Raw genomic sequence first — 18,892 nt, 5'->3', positions numbered from 1 at the left:
AGTGAAATTATTTATGTTCATAGGGTCTTTCACACTGTACTTTCTTGCAGGATCAATGTTGTGATCCAACGAATCATTGTTAGCAGCCATGATTGTCAAGACTTAAAAGAAGAGAATGTAAAGACTTAAGAGAAGAAGAGAATGTTGAGCAATGTTAGTGACTTAGTGCTAACTATGAACCGTGAGATCAATAAATAAGAGGGTGGATCATGAAAGAGGAGGGAAAAGGAAGAGGTTACTCATCGATAATGACAAAGAGAAGAAAAGTTTTGTCGTGTGATCATGATGTTGTGGCTGTTAGTATTCTTATACACACGTCTCTAGGGTAGAAGTAGGGTCGGCTGCTAATTAAACAATTGCATTTGCATGGGCTTTATTAGATTTTAATTATTTTCTAAGTCAAATGGGCCAGACACAGGATGCGCTTTGATGCGCACGCATCACCTCACATCATGTAGGTCGCTTCGCCCCACATCTCTGTTGTGCTTTTTTAAACCAAGATTTAATGTCATAAAACAAATTTTTTTGATTGTGATTTTGATATATGTTATTTGTTGCTACCGGAACTAATGAAATTAAGGAATTTGCATAGCAACATCCAGTTATCCAAAACAAAAATATACTCTACTTTAAAGTAATTATTATGACATAAAAATAAGAATAACATCTTCAGATGATTATAGCTAAAGATAAATAAGTAGTTTTCATTTTTCTAAATAAGTATATTGCTAATTTTTGCACACTAATGACTGAAATACCCTTGTTGTAGGTTCCATGATCTGGAAATCATTTTTGCATAATGATGGACATGTTAAGAGCTCAAAAGATTTGGGATCAAAGGATCTTAACAAAAACAAACTTTGTGCAAAGTAAAATTTGCAAAGCCTTGTTGGAATTTTTGCCTTCTCTTCATGATAAAGTGCTTGTAGCTTCAATAGAGCCTATGATTAGCATTTCTCAAAAACAAAAGATTTTTGAAACTTGAAGAATTGTAAAAACTCTAGAATTGTAGGAACTCTAGAATTGTAAAAGTGGTTGTTGTATAGCAGTGTACTTGTCATTTTTTTTTTTTACAAAATGAGAAATGTACTTATACTTATCATTTTTAATCAAAATTAGCAATTGAGATTCTTTGCTTTTGGTCTTATTGTTTATGTGACTTGAACATCCCAATCCTTAAGTTCTTGAGGATTACCATCTTTGGGACAGGGGCAAAATCGTCCAACAATTTTAAAAACCATCAAACTTATGTGTAGATTAACACAACATTAACCAAAATGACATCCTACTTTCATTCTTAACCTAGAATTGCATAAAAGTTTCGTTTTGAACCCAAAATGACAGCCTTATTTTATTTTAACACAAAATTGTAGAAAAGTTTCATTTTGAACCTAAAAATGACAGCCTACTTTCATTTTTAACCCAAAATTATAGAAAAGTTTTGCTTTGAACCCAAAATGACAGCCTACTTTCATTTTTAACCCAAAATTGTAGAAAAGTTTCGTTTTGAACCCAAAAAGACATCATATTTTCATTTTTAACCCAAAATTACCTTTCGTTTTTTCACAAAATAGCACAGTACTTTCATTTTTTTTCACAAAATACCCTCATAATTTTATTTTTTCACAAAATACCATCGTACTTCCGTTTTTTTAGAAAATACCCTCATAATTTAGTTTTTTCACAAAATACAATCATACTTCCGTTTTTTCACAAAATAACTTCAGAATTTCGTTTTTTTTCACAAAATCGCATAGTACATTCATTTTTTCACAAAATACCCTCATAATTATATTTTTTCACAAAATACCATCGTACTTTCGTTTTTTTCACAAAATACCCTCATAAATTTGTTTTTTCACAAAATAGCATAGTACTTTCATTTTTTGCACAAAATACCCTCATAATTTTATTTTTTCACATAATACCATTGTACTTCCGTTTTTTTCACAAAATACCCTCATAATTTTGTTTTTCACCCACATAGCATCATAATTTCGTTTTTAACCCACAATAGAATCATAATTTCGTTTTTAACGCTCAATAGCATCATATTTTTGTTTTTCACCCACAATAGAATCATAATTTTGTTTTTAACCCTCAAGAGCATCATATTTTCGTTTTTAACCCACAATAGAATCATAATTTCATTTTTGACCCTCAATAGCATCATATTTTCGTTTTTCACTCACAATATCATTATTTTTTTCATTTTTCACCCACAATGTCAACCTAATTTCAGTTTTGACACGTATTTTCAATTTTGACCCATTATGATCACGTACTTTTAGTTTTTACACATAATAGCATTGTTTTTTCAGTTTTAACCAGTTATGGCGGCCTAATTTCAGTTTTGACATGTATTTTCAGTTTTAACCCATTATGATCACATATTTTCAGTTTTTACACATAATAGCATCATTTTTTTAGTTTTAACCCATTATGGTAGCCTAATTTACAGTTTTGAGTTGTTATTAACATGTAATTGCACAAAAAACAGAATGTGAAGAAAACTATCTAGATTTTTCTTAAATCAACTTTAACCCAAAATGACAACATACTTTCGTTTTTAACCCAAAATTGCAGCAAAGTTGTATTTTTAACCCAAAATGAAATCCTACTTTCATACATTGTTAACCAAAAAAGAATGTCAAAAATGCGAATATGTAACATCCCGGAAATTTAGGAGTATAGTTGAAGGGCTAAAGTGTAAATAAGGAAGGTCGACACGGCGAGTCGATGGATAGACTCGGCGAGTCGAGTCGCGTGTTAAGTGACTCACTCGGCAAGTCGCATGAGTGGACTCGGCGAGTTGGTGCTGAATGAAGAAAACCCTAATCCCGGGGGTTGTGCACTATATAAAGAACATAATACCCTCTCCCCAGCCTCTTTACCCTCCCTTGAGTTCCAGAAACCCTAATAGCCGTGAGTAAGAGATTGGAGTGCAATTTTGGAGCTTGGATAAGTGGATTAGGAAGGAAATCTTGAAGAGCAAAGGGATTGCAGCAAGGAAGGGACCTAGATCCGAGATCTACTCTAGAGAAAGCTTGCATTGGAGGTAAGAATCTGTTCTTGAGGCTTTTGTGCACCTAGATCTATTATTTGTGGAGTTTTGGGGCATAAATTAGGTCCATCTCGAGTTGGAGTTAGATCTAAGGATGCTACCTCAGATCTAGGCTGTTAATGATCCAGAGAATCATAAAGTTTATGCCCAAGTGTTGTTGGTGAAGCCCTTTTGTCCTAAACCCTAGCCCTAGAGTGTTTTATGCTTAGATCTCTTTGGATTCACGTAAAGTTTGCCACTTTACATGATGGGTGGGTTGTAGAAGAGTAGATCTATAGATTGGAGCCCTTGCATGGCTTAGAAAGCCATTGTATGGATTAAGAACTAGAGGTACTCGGTGAGTCATATGGGTGTACTCGGAGAGTAGTATGAACATGAGCATGAACTCGACGAGTTGGAAGAACAACTCGGCGAGTCTGTTGAAGATTGCCTTGGACTCGGCGAGTCTGGTCGAGGAACCCTAACTTTTCTGGTTAAGTCGTGAATTGGTGAGTCGAGGGACGACTCGGTGAGTTGAACAGGATGGGACTCGAAGATCCTTGGACTCGGCGAGTCTCGGGGTGACTCGGCGAGTCGAGTCGAGACATGAGAGTTTTCAGAGCATTGGAACTCGACGAGTCATCAGGTTGACTCGGCGAGTTGAGTCGCGATATGGGGGTTCTCAGAGCATAGGGACTCGACGAGTCATCGGGTTGACTCGGCGAGTAGAGTCAGTCAGGAAGTTTGACTTGGACTAAGGACTTTGACTTTGACCAAGAGTTGACCAGTTGACTTCCAGGGGTATTTTAGTAATTGTTGGTATTTACTGAGTTCAGTGATTTGGTGTTGACCAGTGGAGGAGTTCGTATCGGTGTTTGGAGCAGCGTGATCTTATTCTTCAGTCGACAATTGCAAGTGAGTTATCCTCACTATATCGACAAGGTCTAAGGCACCAAGGCCGGCCCTTTGTCGGATGGAAATCCGAGTATTTGTTGTGTTATTGCTTGATATATGTTTGCATCATGGTAGTTAGGATGGTATATCTTAGAGATCTGGTTAGGGTCGATATCCTGGTTTATAGGATGATGCTATGCTAGTGACCGGTTAGGTCGGTATCCTGGTAGGGATGTGCTATGTTATGTGATCTGCTAGATCGGTTGATATGTTGTGAACTGTTATGTGATTATATGTTTATGTGCACATGGTTGTTTGACTGGGGTTGGATTGAGGCGGGACCTGCTTTGTGCTGTAGGCCAACATACCCAGGGCAAACCGGATATTCCGAAGGCCCAGCGAGCGGTCCGGATAGGCTGTAGGCCCCAAGAGGGCGGACCAAATGTGCCGAGGCTCGGAGAGTGGACCAGGCCGACTGAAGGCCCGGTGCGGGCGGACCAGTCATACTGTAGACTCAGAGAGTGGACCAGGTGGATTGAAGGCCCGGTGCGGGCGGACCAATCACACTGTAGACTCGATGTATATGGCTAGACTCGGAGGGTGGACCAGGTGTACTGAAGGCCCGGTAAGGCGGACCAGTTACACAGTAGACCCGATGTGAATGGTTGTTCTGTTCTATGTTCTGTTATGTGATATGTGTATGGTATATGTGGTTGGTATATTGGGGGTAACTCACTAAGCTTTCGGGATTACAGTTTCAGTGTATTGTTTCAGGTACTTCAGGAGACCATGGCAAGGCAAAGGCGTGATCGCACTGCTCCTCATGTTTTATGTTTTATGATATGCTTCTGGGGAATACTCTGATAATAAGTGAATTGAAAACCTTTTTGTAATGATTTAATGAAAATGGGTTTTTTTTGAAGAGTTTAAATTGGTTGAAACTTTTAGAGCGTTACAGAATAAGCATATCGAATTTTCCTTTGCTCACAAAAATAACACATCTTATCATATGTCTCTTCCAACGATTCATCTGCCCGATACATGTAAAAGAAATATTGTTAATATAATTATTAGAGTTCTAAATCATGAAAAGGTAAATTAATATTAAAAGTACCTTTCTTTTGGAATAACTAGTAGCGTAACGACCCAATCCTTGACAGTAAGAGCATGTACGTTTTTTGGGGGCTTCTAAAGTAGATCTGATTCTTCTAGCAATTTTAGGACGCCCTTTTGTAGGAGATAGACCAAGAGGATCGCGGACAGATAATTGTGGCATCATATTTATTTGCGAAGCTCCCATACAAGAACCTTAAGATGCATTTTCCAAAGACATAGATTTCTTTCGATTTGTTTGGTCATCTAAAGGACTTATCAATAGTGTATTGACTTTTTGTATCTCTAAAGGGGAGTCTCTTGCTTGTTCAATTAGTTTAGTAAAATTTGAATGGACACACCATAGTGTGTAGGCACTAACTCAGTTTTCATTATTCATTTCTCCGAGTCCGATACTAGCACTGCCCAGTTTGTACCTAGCATTAACGGTCCATTGTGGTAAAATATAGTGACTCGGGAGCTCTTTAACATGTTTCTTCTTCATCACGTATAGGCTATGTTTGCATAAAATCCCATTTGTCTCATACTTAGCACAGTAACATATGACACTGACTTGATCCAAAGAACGAAAGCTAACAATGCGCCAATATTTTTTTTATCAACATCTAATTGCCCAACTCGGTATGTGCTTTCTTTTGTAGTTTTTCCTATAGTCTCATGAGTCAAATTGGTAATAGCTTCAGTCCATTCTTTTTTGAAAGTATCAAACATCTTTCTAGTATAACATTGACCTTCTTTTTCTTTGATTGGATGCACTGAAGAAAAAACCGGCCTTAAGTTCATAGTCTTAAAGTCTTCATCTTCTTCGGCAGTCCTTCGAGACTCAACTGCTTTGTCGTATTGTACATCAAATCATTCAACATGGTCCTTGAATTAACAAATTCATCAAAAAATGAGTTGATACTCTCACTTCGCCCGGTTGTTGTCATACCAACAAAGAAAGTATCCTTCAAGAAGGGTTTAGCCCAATGTATACGTTGGTTATACATGTCACTAATCCAACTATTGCTTTCCAGTTCATACTTACTATGCATAACTTCCCATGTTGCTTCAAATTGTTCAATGGTGTCACTATTTACCCATTGTTTGTGCGTTTCTTGAAAATCACTGTAATGGGAAACATACGATTGAAGGTGCTCAGTTTCATGCTTCATGATATGCCATGAACAAAAACGATGCCGAGTCTTTGGAAACACTTTTTTTATTGCATTTCCCATTGCTTTTTCTTGATTTGTTATAATTGCATTCGGATACTTGTTAAACATACATTTGAGGAAATGTTCAAATAACCATTCAAATGTCTCTTCCTTTTCATTTTCAAGAAATGCTCCACCAAAAAGTATAGACTGCCCATGATGATTCACCCCAGTAAATGGAGAAAAAGGCATCTTGAAATTGTTAGTCGTATAAGTGACATCAAACACAACAACATCTCTAAATTTTGTATAAGCATCTCTTGATCTACCATCAGCTCAAAAGATATTTCTAAGATACCCATCATCAAACAAATCCACAACAAAATACTGGTCACTATCAACTAAGCTCAAAAGATATTTCTAAGATACCCATCATCAAACAAATCCACAACAAAATACTGGTCACTATCAACTAATGTTTTATCTTGAAAATGTTTTATAAGTCCATAGAACTCCTTTCCTTTATGTTGTTTTCGTTGCTCTGATAAGACATCGACACATTTCTTTGAAGTAACATCAGCTACATTTGAGGTTTTCATTTTATTAACATCTTTTTTAATCTGAGAAGGTTTCAACCCCGCTTGACCAAATTGCACCATAAGAGATTTACCTTCTATTGAATGGTGGAAACTACTATGAGATCGATGCTTCATCACATTCGTAGGTGTCATGGTCAAGTTGTGATTGTGTGTGTCAGTAAACGAGTCCACCAACCATTTCCCATCCTCTTGTCTTGTTATTCGTAGCTTTGCTTGACATCCGGTTCTAACATCTCTACGACGTTTTTTTCTCATTTTCACTTAAATCATTTTTGTCCATCCTTTTGAAACCTTCTTTGTTGTATACATATATCTTTCGAAAAGGCTCATTTGTTTTAGGATTTTTAATTGTGTCATCTCTACGTATACCAAAGCCATGTAAAAATGAATAATCATTATAAAATGTATAGGCATCATCGGGTGTATCAAAAACCTTTCCCAGTATACTTTCATCCTTAACTTCATCTTTGTCAAATTCAACGTACATACCGATACTATTTATTTTTTCACTTTCATATGTTGCTTCCATGTAATCATTTGTGTCAATATCTTCGGTTATATATGGTTCTATAGCTTGATTAGTTGCTTCGGCTTCACTCATTATGGCCTACAATAGACAACAATGCATATTTCCAAATAAAAGATTAACACCAAATTGTTTTATATTGAATATAATGGAAACATTATACATAAAAAAAGAGAGAGACAATAACAGCCAATGACAATGTCTAAAAACAACAATGTCACTTTTAAAATCCAGAAACAAATAAAGATTCATCCGGTAATAAAGAACACTGTAAACAATAATCTCAAATATTAAATTCTGAAAAAACTTTAATAATCATATCAATTCGTTTGTTGCTTTTTATCTTCAATTATTCATAACCAATCAAACTGTTTTTAGCATATGTCTTAAGCATGCAAAAAAAAAATAGATGCAGCATTAGGACCGCACAGTCCGCATTCAGGAAAAAAAACAGGTGATGATTTCGATTCCTAGTGAATTGCAACTGATTCCAATTGATAATAAAAAATACAAATTTACTAATCAAATACACAAAACAAACTATAAAGTTGTAGACAACGAGCTTACGTGAAAGTGATCTGAACGAAAAAAAAACTGGGGATGATTTCGATTCCTTGTCAATTGCAATTTGTAGTTTTTTTTATGAACTCCCTGAATTTCGATTCCAGTATCTATCGATGTCAAATTTTTTTTTTCGTTCAAAATCTCAGTGAAGCAGAGCCGATCATAGAACAAAAAGAATTGACCATGAAATCGTTTTTTTAAGACTTCTTTAAATTGAATTCTTCACGGTTTCTGTGATTTCTGATTACAATAACTTGTAATTCCGATTTCTTTGAAATCATTTTTGTGATCGATGTCAATTTTTTTTTTGTTCAAAATCTCAGGGATTGTGAAGCAATCTGATCATATAACAAAAAAGTTCACCAATTGAATTCACCCGTGAATACGGAAACACGTATGGAAACCGATTTTTTTTTATTTTCAGAAAATTATACCATTTAACAAAACTACGTAGTATTGATCGTTTGGGTACCTAATCTTATATACCTTAAGGGTATATTCACTTTTCCATATATATATATATATATATATATATATATATATATATATATATATATATATATATATATATATATATATATATATATATATATATATATATATATATCATACATACTAAAGCTAGCATTTTTTGTTGAATCTCATGCATTTGAAAACCCCTTTTTTAACTAATGAAACTCAAAAGTTTTCTTAATTATGATTTAACACTTAAAAGTTTTATAACTTATATTATGTTTAATTATCATTTAGTGAAAAGTTTATATAAAGAGGTCAATCTTTTGAGAAGACATGCATACAAATCACATAAAAATTTCAAAAAGAAAACAAACTTAAAAGTTTTTGTGTTGAGTTGAGGTCTTACGACCACTTTTGGAGATATGATATTATATTAGACCTTTTAATTTTCAAATTTGTTATACCAACTCATTTTTGTATTTTCTTCGTTTTTGGATTATTGTAATACAGTTGTTGTATATTGTGGTTTAATCGTTAATATATTAATCATATGTTATATATGGTGATGTGGAAAATATTTAATTAAATATTTTAAATATGTTTTTTTTTTGTTTTGTACCGTTTCAAAATTATAATAAAAACTCATACATATGTTATACTTTCCATATCTCTCTCTCTCTCTCTCTCTCTCTCTATATATATATATATATATATATATATATATATATATATATATATATATATATATTAGTTTATAACCCGTGGGAACCACGGTTACAAAATTAATTAAATATTCATAGTAAAAAATTCAAAATTATTAATCAATTATTTTATATAAAATTTTATATACATTATTAATTAAGAGATTTTTTTATTAATTATGTAAAATTATAATTATTGATTCAAATAAATATGTGTAATTAATTTATCATATAAATTAGACTCTTTTTATTTGTGAACTAATAAAAACAATAATATAAAATTTAAAATTTAAAATAAAGAATAAATAGATTGACAAACAACATCACATTAATTAGGAGGTTTAATGAATTTAAAATGGAGAATTAATAGAATGACAAGTGGCATCATATTAATTAGGAGTTCTAATATTATGACACTTGGCAAAATGACTACTCTTTTATTAGTATACTAGTTTATAACCCGAGGGCACCACGGTTATAAAATTAATTAAACTTTCACAGTAAAAACTCAAAATTATTAATCAATTATATTTTTTTAGTTATATAAAATTATAATAATTGATTTAGATAAATACGTGACCTTATAATCTGTATTAATTTTATTTTAAATGGTGTTCTAATGTTATTTAATTTAATTTAATTAGAGTGAAAAATTTAAAATTTGAAATTTGAAATGCATAATCAATAGATTGACATGTGGCATTACATTAATTATGATGTCTAATAAGGTGACACATGACAAAAGGAGAATCAACCTATTCTTTTATTAGAATAGGGATATATATATATATATGTCACACCCCCGAACCAGACGGCGGAAACGTCCGGGGGCTGTCGTGACTCAATTGCATACCATAACATTGAATATATATGAAGCATAACAACATTCGTCACCGTGCATTAATATATTACAACCAGTAGTGTTTACATTGTCATACATTGTTTACACATTACATTCCCAAAAATTAAATTGTTTGATTCATGCATAAATAAACTGCAACCGTCACTGAATATGATTTCCCTTGATTCACTGGTTCCCTGAGAATACAAGTATTTTTGAAAAACGTCAACATATGAAATGTTGGTGAGTTCATAAGTAGTGTTTGAAATCGAATGTTTGTATTGTTTGAAAAACCACCAGAAAATCCGATATTTTCTGAAAAGAAAAGCTTTTGAAAACGTTTGTGAAGATCCATAGGTATGCTTGTTTGTTTCTATACTTGTAAAAAAAATTATTCATTGAACATGTATGCTTTTCAAATCTGTATGTATTGAAAACCCTAGGAAAACCCGACGTTCTCCTAGTTCCTTGAGTTACATGAAGTTATATTGAAACCGTTGCATAGCGTATAGTGTCAGTCCCAGGCGACGTTGGAAGGTTCTCGAGCAGGATTATTTACTACAAACCCGCGTTACACAAACGCTCCGTTTATAGATATACTAACGAACCCGAAGGCGTCGTCAGTACTAATCGCGTTATCCAATCGCCCGGACAAGGTGTAGTCCCACATCCGAAGAGAAAGAGGTCACGAAGACCCCGGTGACTCCATTAACCGGTTGGGGAAAATATGCGTGCGAGGGGTCCCCGACCCGCCTCGTAAAATATGCAGACTCTTCTAGCAAAACCAAGGACCCTTGGGGACCAGTGGTACAAGCCATTGAAAGTCACTCTACGTTGTGCCAAGTCGGTGAAACTCAACACTTCGTAGAAAATATGTGTCTTCGGGCCTTAAGATCAGGTCATTGGGCTAGCTAGGCCCAACAAGCAAGATTTTACACTTTTGGGGCCCGAAGATGGTGCGTAGACGTCTGTGCACACTCGTATGTATATGTATTACCAAACGTTATTTGTATGAATCGTAGTGTCGAAGAGTTAGTAGTTGTAGATTTCCATTGGCTCGAGACCGAGCCAATTCGTTTAACAACGACTTTTGGTATTGTAATGAGTTGTATTTCGTCGATAGCCGCGGTGCCATTATTTGATCAAATTGTACATATTGAATTAGCCTTGAAATATTTCTGTTTTTCAGCCCCTCATTATTTGTAAAATTTACATTTTCAACCCTTTTTAGGTAATATTTCCCGGTTTGGTCCTTAAACTATTTTTCTTGACATTTTAACACCAAAAATTATTGAAATTACTATTTTTCAGCATATTTTTCATAGAAAACAGTTTAAGTCCCTGAAAATGCAGTTTTCTCGGTTTTTAACCCTTCTTTTCGCAATTTTGACAATTTTGGCCCAAATTGGAAAATTTTTGCAACTTTGGTCCTTTTTAAATTTAAAAAGCATTTTAAACCTTTGAAAAGGACTTGGAACACTTATAGTCCACTGTTTAACAGAAAGTTACAGTTTTGGCCCTCCAAAACAGAAAAATTCGCATAATGGGCCTCATTGGGCCGAAATTTTCATTTTTAGCCCAATAAGCTTGAAATTTATGTTTTTAATCCTTTAATTAAATATAATTCCAGAAATAGTTTTATGGAAACTGTTTTGGCACATTCAATCCATCAGAATCTGTGAAATGTCAATTTGGGCCCTTAATTTTGTATTTTTCACATTTTAGGCCCAAAATTTGTGTTTTTAACCCAAAGAAAATTATTACTAAACCTCTTAGCCATTTTTCTTGAAACACTTTGTGTGTAGAAATATATTTGAAGCCAAGATCATAAAACATAAGTTGTATCTCGGTTTTGAGGGGTTTTATGGCTAGATCCAACATTAAAACACATAAAAGCATACATATAAGCATGGAAATCATACAAGGCATACAAACACATATAGATCTACACTTTCACTTGTATTCCCCCCCCCCCACAAAACACATAAAAACAGAAAATAGGGGGTATGAAGCTCACCTTGGGGGGGTAGTTTCGGTTCTTGAAGAAAAGATGGAAGAAATGAAGTGATTTTTGGCCTTTGCACTCCTTGATGAACTTTTCGAGATTATGGGGGTTTCTAGAGTGCAAGATCATGATTTTTGCATGGATTAGGAAGAGATGTTTGATAAATAAGGAATACAAGTCATAGATCCAAACAAAACCTTACCTTAGATGATGATTTTTGTGGAAGAACTTCCTTGAATGCTTCCTATTTTTTCGAGATCTTGGATGGAGAAGAAGGGAGTGTTCTTGAGAGAGTTGAGAGATTTTTTTTTGTGAGTTTGTGTGTGTGAGTATGGCCGAGAGTGAGAGAGGAGAGAAGAAGAAATGATATTTGAGGTGATGTTTGCATGGAGATATGAGTTTCTTGCATGGAAGTCCTTTGGTTAATAGTGAGGTGGCATGAGAAAGTCAAACCTTTCTCTTGGGATTGATTTGCGCCGAAAATGTTGGAGGAAAAAGAGAGTGTTTGGGCTTTAAATACTTAAGCCCAATTTTCATGGTTAAGTTGAGTGATTTTTGGTCCAAATAAATTTAAAGGTGATTTTTATGACTAGTTAGGATCAAATTAGGTTAATTATGGTTCATAGTCATTAATTTATTTCATTCTAGGCCCAATATGGCCCAAAATGTTGAAATAAATAAATATGGGTCCACTTAGAGTCCAATTAGGGTTCTAAGCCCATGATAGTCTAATTGGAAGCTTATTGGTCCATTTGGATCCAATAGGGGAGTCCTAATCCAAAATGGACTTAACAAGGACTTCTAGGGTTTCCAACTGGTTGAATGACTATTTGTAGTACTTGCATAATGTATTTGATTTGAAATTTTTGATTCACATTAACTTGAATGTTTAGATTACATGACACAAAATTTCCAGTTGTGACATCATCCCCCCGTTAGAGGGAATTTCGTCCCGAAATTCTGTTTGAAAGCTAGATTTGAGAATGCTAGAATAGGTGAGGGTACTTTTGTCTCATTTGATCCTCGCGTTCCCAGGTGAATTCTGGCCCACGCTTTGCGTTCCACCGTACCTTCACGATCGGGATGCGACTCTGCTTAGTACGCTTCACCTCCCTGTCCATGATTTCGATTGGTTCTTCGACGAACAGGAGATTCTCATTGATTTCGATTTCGTCGAGAGGAATGACGAGGGTTTCATCTGATAGGCACTTTTTCAGATTAGAGACATGAAACACGGGGTGTACACCGTTTAGCTCCGCGGGTAGTTGTAGTCTGTAGGCTACCGGACCTATTCGGGCGACGATTTCGAAAGGTCCAATGTATCGCGGGTTCAGCTTTCCCCGCTTTCCGAAACGTATAACCCCTTTCCAGGGTGAGACTTTCAACAATACTCGATCACCGACCTGGAATTCTAAGGGCTTTCGTCGTTTGTCTGCGTAGCTCTTTTGTCGGTCACGCGATGCTTGTAATCGAGCTTTGATCTGGACAATCTTTTCTGTGGTCTCGCGAATGATTTCCGGTCCTGTTATTGCCCTATTTGACGTATGCGTTCTTGCTAGCTGGGTGTCACCTACTTCAGCCCAACATAACGGTGATCTACATTTACGCCCGTACAGTGCTTCGAAAGGGGCCACCTTGATGCTCGAATGATAACTATTGTTATATGAGAATTCGATCAACGGCAGGTGTGTATCCCATGACTTTCCAAAGTCTATCACACATGCACGAAGCATGTCCTCGAGCGTCTGGATGGTTCGTTCGCTCTGACCGTCCGTTTGTGGGTGATACGCAGTGCTCATATCGAGATGAGTCCCCATTGCCTTGTGGAGTGATTGCCAAAACCGCGACGTGAATCTACTGTCCCTATCCGAGATGATAGATTTTGGCACTCCATGGAGTCTTACGATCTCTCGTAGGTACAACCGTGTCAATCTCTCCATCTTGTAGGACTCTTTGATTGGCAGGAAATGGGCAGATTTCGTTAGTCGGTCGATTATTACCCATATGGTGTCTAATCCGTCCGACGTCTTGGGCAGCTTGGTCACGAAATCCATAGAAATTCCCTCCCATTTCCACTCGGGAATTGCCGGTTGCTGTAACAATCCGGAAGGTTTCTGGTACTCCACTTTCACTTTGGTGCACGTAAGGCATTTACCAACATAGGTCGCGATTTCCGCCTTCATGTTAGGCCACCAATAATGTTGCTTGATATCCAAATACATCTTGTCCGAACCAGGATGAATGGAGTATCGTGTCTTGTGGGCTTCCTTCATAACGGTTTCCCTAAATCCTCCGATTTTTGGGACCCAAATACGGTTCATGAAGTAGTATACCCCATTCTCCTTGACTTCTAGGTTCTTCTCCATTCCGCGCAATGCCTCGCTAGTTCTATTTTCCGCTTTCATAGCCTCTGACTGGGATAATGCAATTTGAGTGGCCAAATGAGACTGGATGGTTATCGAGTGTGTTTTCGTACGGCGATTTGAGTACTCCTTCCGACTTAAGGCATCGGCTACTACGTTGGCCTTGCCTGGATGGTACTTGATCTCGCATTCATAGTCGTTTAACAATTCCACCCATCTTCGTTGTCTCATGTTCAGCTCCTTCTGATCCAAGATGTGCTGGAGGCTCTTGTGGTCCGTGAAGATGGTGCACTTTGTACCGTACAGGTAGTGCCTCCAAATTTTTAAAGCAAAAACCACAGCTCCCAGTTCTAGGTCATGGGTCGTATAATTTGCCTCATGCGTCTTTAGTTGGCGGGACGCATATGCTATCACTCTTCCACGTTGCATGAGAACGCAACCTAGGCCTTGATTCGACGCGTCACAGTAGACTACAAAGTCTTATGTTCCTTCGGGTAGAGATAGCACAGGAGCGCTACAAAGAGCTTGCTTCAAGGTTTGAAACGCAATCTCTTGTCGGTCCGTCCACTTGAATGGCACGCCCTTTTGCGTAAGCAAGGTAAGCGGCTTGGCGATCTTAGAGAAGTTTTGGATGAATCTCCTATAGTAACCTGCTAGGCCTAAGAACTGACGAATTTCTGTGGGCGTAGTCGGAATTGCCCATCCTTCCACAGCTTTGACCTTAGAGGGATCCACATGAATTCCGTCTTGGCTAACTACGTGGCCTAAGAAATTCACACTCCGAAGCCAGAACTCGCACTTGGAGAGTTTGGCGTAAAGCTTTTCCGTGCGCAGAGTCTCTAAGATTTGTCGGAGATGTTGGCCATGCTCCTCTTTGCTTCGAGAATAGACGAGGATGTCATCGATAAACACAATGACGAAGTTGTCCAGAAATGGTCGACAGATTCGATTCATTAGGTCCATAAATGCGGCGGGTGCATTTGTTAGACCGAAGGGCATTACAACGAATTCATAATGTCCATAGCGGGTTCGAAAAGCGGTTTTAGAAATATCCTCTTCTCGGACTTTGAGTTGGTGGTATCCGGACCGTAAATCTATTTTAGAAAAATAGCTAGCTCCTTGGAGCTGGTCGAATAGATCATCGATTCGCGGGAGTGGGTAGCGGTTTTTGACAGTGAGTTTGTTTAACTCTCTGTAATCGATGCACATTCTGAAAGATCCATCCTTCTTTTTGACAAAGAGCACCGGAGCTCCCCATGGCGAGTAGCTAGGTCGGATAAATCCCTTGTCCAGAAGCTCACTGAGTTGGCTGGATAATTCCTGCATTTCAGCAGGTGCCAACCGATATGGTGATTTAGCGAGGGGAGTTGCTCCTGGAACGAGGTCGATTCGGAACTCAACCTATCTCTCTGGGGGTACTCCTGGAAGATCTTCGGGAAACACGTCCGGAAATTCACACGCTACCGGAATGTCTTGGATGTTAGTTTCTTCTTTGGTCTTGTCCACTATGTGAGCCAAGAACGCCAAATTGTTCTTTCGCAAGTGTTTTTGCGCTTTGATGCACGAGATGAGGCGGAGATTCGTATTGGGTTTGTCTCCGTAAATTACTAGGGTTTCGTGATTTGGGAGACGAAGACGAATGGCCTTTTCGTGGCACATAATCTCAGCATGGTGGGGGCTTAACCAATCCATGCCGATAATCACATCGAAGCTCCTAATTGATACTGGCATTAGGTCTATTCGAAAGACGTGCTGGTTAAGGGTTAGGGTACATCCGATGTAGATCTCCCTAGTGGATTCAGTTTTCCCATTGGCCATTTCTACCGTATAGGTTTCATTTAGCTTCTGGGGTTGTTGTTTTAATAAATGTTTAAACTTCTCACTTACGAAACTTCGCTCCGCTCCGGTATCAAATAAGATGCATGCATAAGTGTGGTTTAGGAGGAACGTACCGGTCACAACTGCGGGGTCTTGAACTGCATCACTCTGACCCATAGTCAGCATTCTTCCTGCTCCTCTGTTTCCTGAGTTGTTGTTGTTTCCAGGGCAATCTCGACGGAAATGCCCCGTCCTTCCACACCCGAAACAGGTGTGGCTAGGCCCTGCGTTGTTGCCGCCGGCATTGACGTTGTTGGTATTGCGGTGGTTGTTGTTGTTGTTCTGGTTGTTTCCCTGACTCTGGTTCTGAGAAGGATAAGTCCTGCAGAACCTTGCAGTGTGTCCCCTTCGGTTGCAACTGGTGCAATGGAACTCCTTACATTCTCCATGGTGATGGAAACTGCACTTATTGCACTTGGGAGCGTTCCCGGAATAGGGTCTTGAAGCATTTGAAGCAGCTGAGGCTGGAGCATGTGAGGTGACTGGAACCGGCGCAGTAACAGCGTTAACTGCCACTGTTTGCTGCCTTTTTGAGGTCTCGGGGCCCTGACGCCCCTTTCTTTTGTGGTTCCATCCTTTCTTACCATCCCCCTCCTTCTTCTTCTCGGTCTCCACTGGTTTTTCGCCCTTTTTGTGGTTATGATCATATAGCCTCTTTGCCAATCTCTTCGCGCTGTCAAACGTTTCAGGGTTAGCAGCTATCACATTCCCTTGAATGGGGGATGTCAGTCCCCAGATGAATCGTTCAATCTTCTTTCCCTCTGATGTGATCATACCCGGGCACAACAGGGATAGTTCGCTGAATCTCGAGATGTAAGCATCGATGTTCCCATTCTGCACCGTGAGGTTCCACAGCTCCTGCTCCATCTTCTGTATTTCACCTCGGGGGCAGTACTCGGCCGTCAACATCTCTTTCATTTCTGCCCAGGGTATAGAGTTGGCGACATGGAGTGTCATAGCTTCTATGTGACCATTCCACCAAGTGAGTGCTTGGTCCACGAAAGTGCAGGCCGCGAACTTCACCTTCATCTGCTCGGGGCACTCGCATATCTCGAACACCGACTCTACCTTCTCGATCCATCGCTTTAGAGCGATCACTCCCCCAGTGCCGTTGAAAGTTCGGGGTTTAGCGTTCGCAAAATCCTTGTAGGTGCACGTTTTAGTGAGTCCTTGGTTCGTCCCGTTGTTCGAACTTCCGGAGCCTTGACCATTGCCTCCTCCGTTGTTCCCTCGGTGAAGTTGTGCCATAGCTGCCGTGACCGCAGCAGACACGGCTGCCTGGAAAGCAGTGGAGTCAACTTCGGGCGGGGTTGGTTCGGGATTTCCGCGAGTAGCTGGGCGAGGCATCTTTCTGTCATGAAACGGAAAGATGTTGAGTGTACGTGGTTTCTGTGAGGTTATGATTCTACTAACTAGGTGTATGGTGTGAACCTAAACATTACTATCATCAAGCATACAATCATAACGTCTCAACATATAACAACTGAGAATATCATAGCAAAACACACAAAAGTTTATTAATATTATCCGTGTTTAGTACAAGAAAATTTGCTCGTAAGAGCATACATAAATAACACTAATCCGACAGCATAACGGCTCCATGAGTAGTGTAGTCACTTAAACATAGAGCCGGAGTACATAACATAGTTACTAATATCCTACTACGATAGGTCTATCCCTAACCGCGATGGGCTGCGTCAGGAGGTGGTGCCGAGGTCATATGCCGAAATGTTGCGCCAGTAGCTGCGCCATCTCTGCCATGTCTCCTATAACTTCATCCCTCTCGTGCTCTGCTCTCACTGCCCGGGCCTCCATAACATACAGCTGTTGTCGCAGTGCGGCGATCTCAGCTTCGAGGGAACGGTTCTCCCTTGGGGGTTCACTGGTGGAGCGGGGGGATCTGGTTGTGCCTCGTCCTCGCATGGCGGGATGGGGTCCTGGCCCCCGACCTGACCCTCCTCGTCGTCATCGTCGACCTCTCCAAATTCGTAGTCAGTGTCTATATATTCGTCGGGTTCGACATAGTGTGCATCTCCTGGGTTCTCTCCCGGCTCATCCACAAGCATCCCGTGAGCCACTAAGGCCTGATGAAACTGAATACCCGGCTGCTCCTCCTCAGGCTCCTCCTCCTCCTCTAGCCACCCGTTGTTTCCCTGATTAGGGAAGTAGGGGTCTCCAGGGTGATGAAAACCAGCCATGCTGTCTGCGCGAGTACGTAATTATGCTACATTATTCCTAGGGTACTATGACTATTACACAGACTAAGCAAACATTCTCTTTTTGGGTGATAAAGGGTATAATTTTAGGTTCCCTGGCTATCCCGATCTCATCAAGACGTGTGTTAGTTTTACCTTGGAGAGAATGTAGTTGATCAGGCTACATTCACTCCTTGGTATCACTAAGAACAGTCTCGAATTAACCGAGATACCAGCATTATTGTGTTTGATTCGGCGTTAGGTCCTTATTCCTAATGCAAGCAAGTGTATTTTATGTATTTGTTTTGTTCAGAGTTATGTTAGTCCTTCTTTTTGGTTTATAGTTGCATATCAATGTATGGCTCGACATGCTAGTTCACTATAAACAAAGCTCTGATACCAACCTGTCACACCCCCGAACCAGACGGCGGAAACGTCCGGGGGCTGTCGTGACTCAATTGCATACCATAACATTGAATATATATGAAGCATAACAACATTCGTCACCGTGCATTAATATATTACAACCAGTAGTGTTTACATTGTCATACATTGTTTACACATTACATTCCCAAAAA

At 38.6% G+C, this 18,892-nt stretch overlaps 1 protein-coding gene across 1 annotated transcript; it reads right to left on the bottom strand.

The window, feature by feature from the left end:
- Positions 1 to 5,829: 5,829 nt before the first annotated feature.
- On the bottom strand, positions 5,830 to 6,917 carry LOC111885397 (protein FAR1-RELATED SEQUENCE 5-like). Its single transcript, XM_023881662.1, has 2 exons — positions 6,616 to 6,917; positions 5,830 to 6,511 (listed from the first exon to the last, which is right to left on the bottom strand). Exons 1-2 carry the CDS (start codon positions 6,915 to 6,917, stop codon positions 5,830 to 5,832), a joined length of 984 nt encoding a protein of 327 aa, XP_023737430.1.
- Positions 6,918 to 18,892: the final 11,975 nt, after the last annotated feature.

The sequence above is a fragment of the Lactuca sativa genome, chromosome 9 (assembly GCF_002870075.4).
Source record: "Lactuca sativa cultivar Salinas chromosome 9, Lsat_Salinas_v11, whole genome shotgun sequence".
Taxonomy (NCBI): domain Eukaryota; kingdom Viridiplantae; phylum Streptophyta; class Magnoliopsida; order Asterales; family Asteraceae; genus Lactuca; species Lactuca sativa.
Note: the sequence above shows the minus strand (reverse complement) of the source record. Positions and strands in the feature narration are given on the sequence as shown.